The 12,225-nt window shown below is 48.1% G+C and overlaps 1 protein-coding gene across 2 annotated transcripts in view; it reads right to left on the bottom strand.

The window, feature by feature from the left end:
- LRGUK (leucine rich repeats and guanylate kinase domain containing) overlaps positions 1-12,225 on the bottom strand; it is a 55,181-nt gene that overhangs the window by 29,425 nt on the left and 13,531 nt on the right. For both annotated transcript variants that reach the window (XM_082238808.1, XM_082238809.1), the window contains exons 7-10: positions 11,333-11,476; positions 10,920-11,000; positions 1,924-2,010; positions 1,614-1,720 (exon numbers count right to left, since the gene is read on the bottom strand). In XM_082238808.1, coding sequence (XP_082094934.1) covers positions 1,614-1,720; positions 1,924-2,010; positions 10,920-11,000; positions 11,333-11,476 — 419 coding nt within the window. The remainder of the gene's footprint in view (positions 1-1,613; positions 1,721-1,923; positions 2,011-10,919; positions 11,001-11,332; positions 11,477-12,225) is intronic.

Below are 12,225 nucleotides of genomic sequence, written 5' to 3'. Positions count from 1 at the left end.
TCAGCCCTCCAGATGTCTTGGGACTACAACTCCCATCATCCCTAGCTAACAGGACCAGTGGTCAGGGATGATGGGAGCTGTAGTTCCAAAACATCTAGAGGGCCAAAGTTTGAGGGTGCCTGTCCTAAGCTCTTGTTATGTTTGGGACTTGTAAGGCGCCTGAATTATCTATCTTTAAGCACCACACAAAAACGCTCCTCTTCAACCAGGCCTTGGGCTGATTAATATTCTAAAGCCTTTTAAATGTGTTTGCGGGGCGGGGGGGGGGACGGGGTTGGATTTATCTATTTATTTGTGCTTTTACTTTGGATATTTATCTTGTGAGATCTTATGATGAAGGATGGCATATGTCTAATAAAAATAAACAAATGCATATTTTTTGGGGGGGGGGTGAAATGGTGGGACAGACTGCTTTTAGATAGACAGATAAATAAATAAATAAATAAAATGATTTGGAGACTTTAAGGCCATGATTCTATTCACTAGATCAGAGCTTTCCAAACTGTGCATCTTGACATTTTAGTGTGTTGGCTGCGGTGTGCAGGTGTGTCATGCAAACGCCCCCTGCACTCTTTAAGGCAGGCATAGGCAACTCCGGCCCTCCAGATGTTTTTGGGACTACAACACCCATCATCCCTGACCACTGGTCCCGTTAGCTAGGGATGATGGGAATTGTAGTCCCAAACATCTGGAGTGCCAGAGTTTGCCTATGCCTGCTTTAAGGGGTTACCTTAACCTCCGGTTTGCTAGTAAAACTGAATTACTGTGTGATGAAACGACGCATGTCTAAAAAGTGTGTCACCAGCATGAAAAGTTTGGAAAGCTCTGCACTAGACGGAGATGATGGGTTCACCCAAACACCCAAATTAAATATTTCCTATGACTTGGAGCATTATTTATAGACTCAACAGAAGGCGTGGGCTGGCAGCTGTTAATTTAATCCTATGTGATGCCTTGGATGCAACACACCAGATGAGCAGGGCTGAGCTGCTTGGGAAGAGAGCCATCAAGTTCCAAGTACGTGCAAGGGGGAAACTGCCTAGAAAATGCCAACACAGTCACAATGGATGCCCCCCGATGGAAACGTCTCCTGAGAAATGAGAGAAGGGCTGGTGAAAAGGAGACTGATGGGTACAGATGGATGCTAGAAGAGGGTGAGAATGAGGAGGCCTTGTGAGTGCTCCTCTTGTAGCCTCTGTGATCCACAACGTCCATTTTGCCCGCCACGAGATGCCAACACTATTGACGGGAGAAAGTTAGAGACAGCCTGAAGAAACTACAGTTGCAAGCACTCTGGAGGGCTGGTTATCGTCGCTGGGTATCGATAAGAGGACTGTTGCCTCTTCGCATCTCTCCGTTTGTGATGTGAGTGGCCATCTGTTCCGACAGATTGTTTAAAAGGAACGGGGCAGTGTGCAATCTGTCTTGGAGCTCCGAGGTGAGCAACTAACTTCGTTTCGTAATCTGCTCAGCCAAGCAAGTTCTGCCTGATTTCCGTCCTGGTACCGACAAGAGAGTCTTCTCTCCCCCCCCAATGGAAAATGTCCCATCCCTGTGACAGCTTTACCTGAGCGCCACCTACAGGGTGGAAGGGGAACTGACGCCCAGCTTACCTGTCAAAAATCCGCTGCGGCTGGATCATGCTATACATGATCTGGGTCATGTGATCCTGGGCAGCCACCACTTCGGGAGGAGGGTCGTACTTGTTGACAGCAGCAACCTGCTCCCAAGGATTAAGAGGAGAGGGATCAATTCATTAATTACATCAATTCCTTCAGCTTGAACAAAGGTGGCCAAATGAGTTTGTGAATTCCCTCCTGATTAATCAATATGTTCCTTCTGGAACTCCACAATGCAACATTTTGTTGCAGGGCCCCTACTTATATCTCAATACGGATGAATCAACCGAAAGAGCACGCTTACCTTTTCTTGCACGGTGATTTTCTTATGATCCAGCTCTGTGAGTCGAAGCAGCATGAAAATGACCAGGGGCCAATAATCCTTGTGTTGCTGATATCGATATAACAAAGAGGTTGAAGATTTGAATGGGCGATAATTAATAATAATAATAATAATAAATTTTATTTATATCCCGCCCTCCCCAGCCGAAGCCGGGCTCAGGGCGGCTAACAACAATAAAAATAGTTCAACATTCTAAAACATTCATTATAACATTAATTAAATCAAATTAAAATCAAATTAATGGCAACCATCAAGCAAATTTTTGTGCAGATTGCCAGAGGAGGGGGTCAGGCTGCGCCCTGACAAAAGGCCTGGTGGAACAGCTCTGTCTTGCAGGCCCTGCGGAAGGATGCCAGGTCCTGCAGGGCTCTAGTCTCTTGTGACAGAGCGTTCCACCAGATTGGAGCCGCGGCCGAGAAGGCCCTGGCTCTAGTTGAGGCCAGCCTAACCTCTCTGAGGCCTGGGATCTTTAGGGTGTTTTTATTTGCAGACCGTAAATTTCTCTGTGGGACATACCAGGAGAGGCGGTCCCGTAGGTACGAGGGTCCTAGGCCGTATAGGGCTTTAAAGGTTAAAACCAGCACCTTAAACCTGATCCTGTACTCCACCGGGAGCCAGTGCAGCTGGTACAGCACCGGATGGATATGATCTCGCAGCGAAGACCCCGTAAGGAGTCTCGCTGCGGCATTCTGCACCCGCTGGAGTTTCTGGGTCAGTCTCAAGGGCAGCCCCACGTAGAGCGAGTTACAATAATCCAGTCTGGAGGTGACCGTCGCATGGATCACAGTGGCTAGGTCAGGGCGAGAGAGATAAGGAGCCAACTGCTTAGCCTGGCGGAGATGAAAAAATGCCGCCTTTGTTATAGCTGTAATCTGCGCCTCCATAGAGAGGGAGGTATCGAAGATTACACCCAAACTCTTCACGGATGATGCTGGCACTAATTGCACCCCCGCAAGAGACGGGAGTTGCCCCCTCAATCCCATATCGCTCCGTCCCAGCCAGAGGACCTCTGTCTTCGAAGGATTTAACTTCAACCGGCTCCCACGTAACCATCCAGCCACAGCTTCCAAGCATCTGGTCAGTGTGTCTGGGGCCGAGTCAGGATGGCCGTCCATCAACAGATAGAGTTGGGTGTCATCGGCATACTGATGGCAACCCAGCCCAAAACTCCGGACAAGCTGGGCGAGGGGGCGCATAAAGATGTTAAAAAGCATCGGGGAGAGAATTGCACCCTGAGGCACTCCACACACCAAGGAGTGGCGCGATGACAATTCCCCCCCAAGCGCCACCCTCTGTCCCCGACCGGAGAGAAACGAGCGCAGCCATTGAAGGACTGTGCCCTGGATCCCCACGTCGGCAAGGCGGCGGTCCAGGAGTTCGTGATCGACCATGTCAAAGGCTGCTGACAGGTCTAGAAGAATCAGCAGCCCCGACCCGCCTCGATCCAGCTGCCTGCGGAGATCATCTGTTAGGGCGACCAGAGCCGTCTCGGTCCCATGACCAGCGCGGAAGCCGGACTGGAATGGGTCGAGAGCAGATGTTTCATCCAGAAACCTACCAAGCTGTTCAGCAACCGCTCTCTCAATCACCTTACCCAGGAATGGAAGATTCGAAACCGGGCGGTAATTGGATAGATCTAAAGGATCTAATGATGTTTTCTTTAAGAGCGGACGCACCACTGCCTCCTTCAGTTCCCCTGGGAATATCCCAGTGCCAAGGGACAAATTGATGATATCACCCAGGGGGGCCCGCACCTCGTCTGGACACGCTCTAATCAGCCAGGACGGGCACGGGTCAAGAGGACAAGTGGTGGGCTTTCCAGCTTGGAGGAGTCTGTCCACATCAGCTGGGGATATCCGGTCAAAGTGGTCCAATACTGGACCCGAGGACAGTCGAGGGGCCTCCAGTTCCTTCATTGTATCCAAATTGGCAGGGAGGTCATGGCGGAGCAACAGGACCTTCTCCGCAAAAGAGCTCGCAAATGCCTCGCAGCTGTGTGCCGAATTGTTATTTAAATTTGGCTGTCCTTCGAGGGACGTTAAAGACCTAATTATACTAAATAATTGCGCCGGGCGAGAGCTAGCGGATGCAATGGAGGCCGAGAAGTAGGACTTCTTAGCGGCCTTCACTGCCATCTCGTAGGTTTTCATAAAAACCCTATAAGATGTTCTTGAAGCTCCGTCACGGGCACCCCGCCATACTCGCTCTAGCCGTCTGAGGTCCCGCTTCATTTTCCGAAGCTCCTCGGTAAACCAGGGAGCCCGGTTTCTGCGGGGTCGCAGAGGGCGCCTAGGTGCGATCTCATCGATGGCTGCCAGGAGCTGGATATTCCAGCCCTCAACAAGCTCAGTCAATGAGTCGCCAGGCGGAGCAAGGTCCCGCAAGGCCTGACGGAATCTATCAGGGTCCATCAGCCTCCGCGGGCGAGCCCAAATTGGCTCGCCACCTAAGCAGGGTGGGGGTGGAAAATCAATCCTGGCTTTCAGTGCATAGTGATCAGACCATGGCACCTTCATCGAGGGAGACATGATCACATCTATACCGGCGCCAAAGATCAAATCCAGCGTGTGGCCTGCTTGATGTGTGGGGCCCGAAACAAACTGGGAGAGCCCTAGTGTCGCCATGGAAGACACCAGGTCCAGAGCCTGTGAGGAGGGAGTGGCATCAGCATGGATGTTAAAGTCCCCCAGTACCAATAGGTTGGGGAACTCCAAGGCCCAGCCGGCCACCGCCTCCAGCAGGCCTGACAGGGTGGCTGCTGGTGCGCTAGGTGGCCGGTACACCAGCCAGACAGCCAAGCTCTCCTCGGAGCCCCACACTAGGCCAACACATTCAATGCCGGGGATCGATGGCGATGGTAGAGCCCTGAAAGAACAGTCTTCTCGGATTAATAATGCCACCCCTCCCCCCCGGCCCACAGTCCGCGACTGGTGGAGGACGGAGAAACCCGGGGGCGCCATCTCTCGTAAGGTAACAGTTTCCCCTTCGCGCACCCAGGTCTCCGTCACACAAGCCAGGTCAACCCCCTGCGAGGTGAAGAAGTCTCGCAGGGTGGCGGTTTTTTTGCCTATAGACCTGGCATTGCACAACACCAGTGACGGAGGTGAGTAATCCTTGCTCACCCTACCTTCGTCCCTCGGGATGGGGCGCAGATTGGAAGGGGTACAAGCATATCCATATCTCGATCCCCTTCGCCTATGACATCTGCCCCCACCGCCATACCTCCCTCGCCCCACTACGGTAGCAATCCCAGGCCTCAAACCAACCTCCATTTACAGAATAGAAACGAGTCAAATCAAAAACAATTGTACCAACACAACAAATCCCCACCCCACTCAATAGCCAACCCCAAACCAAAATAAAACAGAACAAAATAGAAATACATCAATTTAAATTCATCTCTTAAAACTAATACGCGAGAAGCCATTTTATCATACTTTTGACACAGAATATTAGGAAAGCAGAAGACATCCACAGAAAATGAGAGAGCAGCCCAACCAAAGAAACAGGCTGACAACCCTCTTTATCATGGCTTCTTCCAAAGCGGAGAAGGAAACTGAGCCACACGGCAGGCAGAGCGAAAGATGGGCAAGGTTGGCAGTTAAAATGCTTGGAAAATTGAACACTCAAACCATGTGAGGTGTCTCCTCTTCTCGTACCTGGTTTCCCATCTCCTTCCTTGTCCTTATCTTCTAAGGACCTTCCCATTTTGTTGAACATTCCTAGCCACTGGCAACACTTATGGGGGCTGGTGGATACTGCAGTTCAACAACAGCTGGAGGGCCAAAGGTTTTCCAGCCCTGTTTTTAAAGTTCTCCATGGACTTAGGAACATAGGAAGTGAGAGCATTGGTCCCTCTCACCCTAAACTGCCTTCTGATGGGAGGGCGTTCCACAGGGTAGGTGCCACTACCGAGAAGGCCCTCTGCCTAGTTCCCTGTAGCTTTGCTTCTCACAATGAGGGAACCACCAGAAGGCCCTCGGAACTTTGTCCTCAGTGTCTGGGCTGAATGCTGTGGGTGGAGACACTCCTTCAGGTATACATATGCTAAGCTTCAACATAACAGTGAAACCCCAGGGATGCGCACAAATCCTGCTCCTGGGGAGTTCTGGATCATAGACCTATTCTACATAGGCAGTAAATCAAGGAGTTAACGGTTTGAAGTGGTAGAATGAGGCTGGGTTTGCCAAATGTTGGTGTCCTGCTATTTTTGGACTACAGTTCCCACCATCCCTGACCACTGGTTCTGCTAGCTAGGGATGATGGGAGTTGTAGTCCAAAAAAATGGATGGAGACCCAAGTTTGGGAAATGCTGGAATGGGATGTATCTCTTCAGACTGGTGTGTGTGTGTGTGACAGTTTTGAATCCTTTCCTTTCCTTTCCTTTTCTTTTCTAAAACACCTCAATGCAGATAGAAAACCCGTATTGCTGGCAAAGCCTGGACTGTAATGTTTACCCCTGATTAGCTACTCTTCTGTCTGAAGTTTGTTTTTAATCTCGTGGAACATGAAAAAAAAGAAATGTGCTGTTTCTTTTTCAAATTCACCCTCTTACTGAGGTTTTCATTCCCTGAATGTGTTAAATTAATTTATGGGTTGTTGTTGTTTTTTATCCTGTGACAACTAAGTGTGTATAAAGGCCTGAAAATACCATCTGGGACTGAATATTTTCAAGAGAATGCAGTAGATGAGGTTTAATTATCCAAACTCAAATTTGGTCAGAGTAATGATCCCCCTAATTGCAAGTGAAGTGTCACAGGAACTTAAAGGGCATAAAGAGTAAGGGGAGAGATGCTAAACGGAACTGTAAATTGATATAAAAAAATAAAGTTTAGTTGTCTGAAGTATAACTTTAAGAGGTACAATAATTAACTGTCAATGAGAAAACTAACATCTTGGCAGCTTGATTAGAGGCATTGTCTCAGGAAAGCCAAGTCATGCCAAATCACTGACATTCAAACCAATTCAATGCTGTCTTAACATAATTGCCACTTCCGTTCATAAAATCAGTAAAAAGCCATGCAGATTAATTGGAGAGACGTTTTTAAAAACGACCAAATTCTGATCTAAGGAGCACTGCCTAGCAAGGCTTAAGAGAGCTTAAGAGGAAAACAGCCTGAGTTTTAGTTAGAGATGCTCTCCTATATGGGGCTGAATGTTGTGCCTAGATCACTGAGTAGAGCATCTGGATGTACCGTATTTTTTGCACCATAGGACGCACCAGACAATAGGACGCACTTTGTTTTAGAGGGGGGAGAACAAGAAAAAAAAATTCTCCCCCTCTCTGCCCAGTGCCCCTTCAGCGAAAGAGCAGGTCAGGGAACAGCAGAAAGGCGCAGCGGAGAGGCTCCTTCCATAGCCGTGCGTCACCTCTCCAGCCGGGAGAGGGTCGCGGGGCTATGGCTTCTTTAGCCCCGCGCGCGCTCTCCCGGCTGGAGAGGTGACGTGCGGCTGTAGAGGCTCCTGCCATAGCTGCGCGTCACCTCTCCAGCCGGGAGAGGGTCGCGGGGCTATGGCGTCTTCGCTCCATAGGACGCACACACATTTCCCCTTCATTTTTGAAGGGGAAAAAGTGCGTCCTATAGAGCGAAAAATACGGTACATATTTTGCACTTGCGCTGAATGAACCACAGTGGCTGCTGAGCAACTATGGGGCTACATACAAAGTCTCGATGTTAGCATTTACAGCCCTGAACAACTAGGGACAAGAGTCCCTGAAAGACTGCCTACGATCCCTTAGATCAACTAAAGAAATTCAACTATAGACTCTCATAAGGTAATGACCTGGAAATGGGAAATTTTATGCTTCTGCCGCTGTACTGGGGAATGCCCTTCCTTCTGCCACATGCAAAGAAGTAACCACCAGTTACTTCAGACGCCTTGTAAATATTTCTTTTGCCCAGGCTTCCTCCCTGACCCTGTTTTATGTTTGAAATCCCTGAATCCTTATTCTGTTCATCATTAGATGTTTTAGAGGCTTTTATACTGCTGTTTCATTGGTTTCAGGTTGCATTATTGTTTTAAAAATATACTTTGCTTTTCATATTGTGCACAGCTCAGACATTTCTAAGTGGTTTATAAATGCTTTTAAATAAATTAATGAAATAAAAACAACATTGTAGCTGAGGAGTCAGGGTTTTTTGCCCTGTAATTTCTCCCTTAAAACACTGTATTAATTATAAATACAGTGGTACCTCAGTTTTCGAATGTAATCCGTTCCGGAAGACCATTCGAGTTCTGAAACATTCGAAAACCAAAAACTCAATAGCCAGCAGCTAGGCCTCAGGATCTTGCACTCAGTGGAAGCCACATGGCCTGTTCGACTTCCGAGGCATGTTTGAAAACCGAAGCATTTACTTTCGGGTTTACGGCATTTGAAAACTGAAATGTTCATTAACGCAGACGTTCGAAAACTGAGGTACCGCTGTACTGATTTTATTACCAATAAGGAATCTAATTAACTAGGGTTGCACTCCTGCTTGCCTTGCTCACCAATCCTGTGCCAACACCCCCTCCTTAACACCTCCACCCGCACCCCTCTCCCTCCACTCAGACCTTGCCCAGCCTCCCTCCAGGACCCTCACTAATGGGGCAGGTTAGGTGAATCCCGCCCAATAGGTTTAATTCATATTAAAATACAAATACCCATACTGGTGTGAGCATTTCCTCACATTAGGTCCTGAGTTGTACCGGTACTTGCCTTCCCCACCTCTCGTTTAACCTTGCCTCTTTACCATCTTGCCTTGCTGTCTCTCCCCACTGCCAACTTTTAGACTGAGTGGTCCCTGGGGACACGGGTGGTGCTGTGGTCTAAACCAGGGAACCTAGGGCTTGCCGATTAGGTTGGCAGTTCGAATCCCCGTGATGGGATGAGCTCCCGTTGCTCAGTCCCTGCTCCTGCCCACCTAGCAGTTCGAAAGCACGTCAAAGTGCAAGTAGATAAATAGTTACCCTTCCGGCGGGAAGGTAAACGGCGTTTCCGTGCACTGCTCTGGTTCACCAGAAGCGGCTTAGTCCTGCTGGCCACATGACCCAGAAGCTGTACGCCGGCTCCCTCGGCCAATAAAGTGAGATGAGCGCCGCAACCCCAGAGTCGGCCACGACTGGACCTAACGGTCAGGGGTCCCTTTACCTTTTACTCCCTGGGGCAGGGTCTCTTAACAGGAACAACATGGGTCTAAGCTCCAAAGCAGAGTTGCTGTGGACACATTGGCCTTCTATATCCTGCTTGGAGTCCACCAACACCCCGTCCCTTCTTTATTTTAAAATGTTTTTAATTGAAGCAATTTTTGGCTTTGTGGGAGGGGTTGCTTTTGGTTTGGGGGGGGAAGAGTCCAAGACTGGACTCTTACTCCAAAACTGGAGTAAGGCCTAATTTTTGTCAGTGTTTTGTTTGTTTGTTGCGGTGGTGTGTGTACAGTGGTACCTCGGGTTAAGAACTTAATTTGTTCTAGGGGTCTGTTCTTAACCTGAAACTGTTCTTAACCTGAAGCACCACTTTAGCTAATGGGGCCTCCCTCTGCTGCCATGCCGCCAGAGCACAATTTCTGTTCTCATCCCGAAGCAAAGTTCTTAACATGAGGTAATATTTCTGGGTTAGTGGAGTCTGTAACCTGAAGCGTATGTAACCAGAGGTACCACTGTACTTGTTTTGCCTATTTCAGGAGGAGGGTTCCAAGCACCACCAGTTTTCTTCCATGGAATGGGTATTTCACAGGGCCCACAACAGTTTCTGAGCTCTCCGAATGTCTGCCCAGCACACAAAAAGGTTGGGAAACTGGTGTAGATCTGCTTTTACGAAGATGCCATGCGGGCCAATGGCCCTGAGCCTGCCAATGCATATGTAGTCTTCTTTTGGCAAAGGTTCAGAGGTTTACAGAGATAGAATGATTTTTTTCCACCCCATACAGGTTCCATCAAAAGAGCAATCCCCGGTGGACTGTACCACGGACATTAACCGAGGAAGACGGTGCTGAGATATGTGTAATATTTCTTTCCCAGATCTCCGGAAATCATTTCAAAGGGTATCTCAAACCCATCAAAATTGAGATGCCGGTGCTGTTAATCTTCCACACTGCTCAGGACAAGTTATCAACATGTGCTGTATCATGCTGATGCAGAAGGTTTGACTCTGCTCTCAACGTTGCTGTCATTGACAAATGGAATGCCGCAGCTCGTTAATCACGAGAGATTGTCAAACCCTTTGAATGAGAAGTGAGTCCACCTCACGGAAATTGCATCCAGATTCCAAAGGAAAGCAGCCGCTCAAAAGCCACCCTTTCCCCTTTGCATCTTTAGATGATCCCCCCCCCCCCAGTGTGCATTGGTACCCAAGCACCTGGGCATTCCAAGGCCCAGGTGAACTTCTTGAGGTGAGCAGAGAATCACAGAATCATAGAGTTGGAAGGGACACTGAGGGCCATCTAGTCCAACCCCCTGCAATGCAAGATTCTCAACTAGATCATCCATGACAAGCGGTCATCCAACCTCTGCTTAAAAACCTCCAAGGAAGGACAGCCCACCACTTTTCGTGGGCATCTGTTCCACTGAAGAACATCTCGTACCATCAGAAAGTTCTTCCTAATGTTCAGTCAGAAATCCCTTTGGGGCCCAAGGTCTGCTTTCTGGGATTCTGATATGGGGTATTTGCTGACACAAAATATCATAAAATGCAATAAATCTGCCAGCAAACCAAAGGTTGACCCTGCACCATCTTGGCAAAACAATATAGCCCAGGTTTCCCAAACTTTGGTGTCCAGCTGCTGTTGGACTACAACTCCCATCATCCCTAGCTAGTAGGACCAGTGGACAGGGATGATGGGATTTGTAGTCCAACAACAGCTGGACACCAAAGTTTGGGAAACCTTGGTGATATAGACGCAGCCCAGCAGCAAGACATAGCTTTCCACTCATGGAACAGTTATCTACCTTCTTCCTTTCTGTTGACTGTGACGTACCTGCACAGGGTTGTTTATCAAATTAAGCACTCTGAGGAGAGGCAGGGATTCAAAATATTCCAGTTCACCCAGCTCAGCCACCTAGATAGGATGCAGGAAAATATAGAATTTACTCTAGGGACCCATTCCATGACCAGAGCTCTGTGAATGTGCAGAAAAGGCACAGAACCTCCTCAACGGGCAGCCTGAAATGGAACCCTGAAAAAGCTCTTCTGAATGCTCAAACTGGCCCTTTCACTGCCCTTGCACAGTTGCCACATCATGAGATATCACACAAACTTGCAAAGGAGGCAATCTTAAGTGCATGCACACGAAAGCTCATACCAATAACTAACTTAGTTGGTCTCTAAGTTGCTACTGGGAGGATTTTTTTATTTTGTCCAAACAATATTACTTAGTGTGCAAGATCTTACCTGGTTACCTTCTAGGTTGATTTCCTCAAGCAGGTTGTGCTCTTCCAGACCTTCCAAACTGCTGATCTGATTGTCAGACAAGTCCAACTTCTGCAGAACTTTCAGTTCTTCCAAGCCAACAGCATTCGCTATCTGGTTTGATTTCTGCAAAAGTAATCAGAAGCTTGGGAAGCCCTCGACAAAAGGAGTTATGAAGACACGACTGTCTCTTGGGCAAACTGCTGTCTCTCTAAGGCCGACTGACTCGCTCGGCAATCTCCTTCACATGTGCTTTGAGGGGATCACTTGATTTCTCTACGCCTGGACCTGCTTCAGACACTCCAGGGCCAGCAGGAGCTTTTGCATAAGGAGGAGTGAGCCAGGTTGCAGCCTCAGGTAGAAAATGCTGGGGCATCAGCAGCCCCCTCCCTTGTACCCAGCCAGACCCATCATTTTGAAATCATTTTTCATGTACTGTCATTTAATTCAGTTTTAAGATCTGATTACATTTTACTTTTGCTCTTTTACTCCTCAGTTCCCTCTTGATTTTCTACCTTCAGTTACTAGTCCTACTTAAATCTGGAGTTTCTGGTATAATATGAGGGTTTGTTTGTTTGTTAATCTAGAAACAATATTTATGTACCACCGTATCGTGAAAATATATCACAGCCGTTTGCAACAAAGCAAAAAAATAAAACTGTACAGTAAAATGGTATTTATTTTTTAAAAAAGATGTCAATTAACCATTGCTGAAAGATGTGTTCTTAATTGCCTGTGTAGGCATGGTGGATTAGAAGCTTTCAGCAGGTGCTTAAAAATTGGCACAGAAGGGGCCTGCTGAATCTCCAGTGGCAGAGAGTTCCACAGGACTGGGCCAATGAAACTAAAAGTTTGGTTTCTCATTATTGTCAAAT

Source organism: Podarcis vaucheri, assembly GCF_965113315.1.
Source record: "Podarcis vaucheri genome assembly, chromosome: 10".
NCBI classification, from domain to species: domain Eukaryota; kingdom Metazoa; phylum Chordata; class Lepidosauria; order Squamata; family Lacertidae; genus Podarcis; species Podarcis vaucheri.
This window is presented reverse-complemented; position numbering and strand designations above follow the sequence as displayed.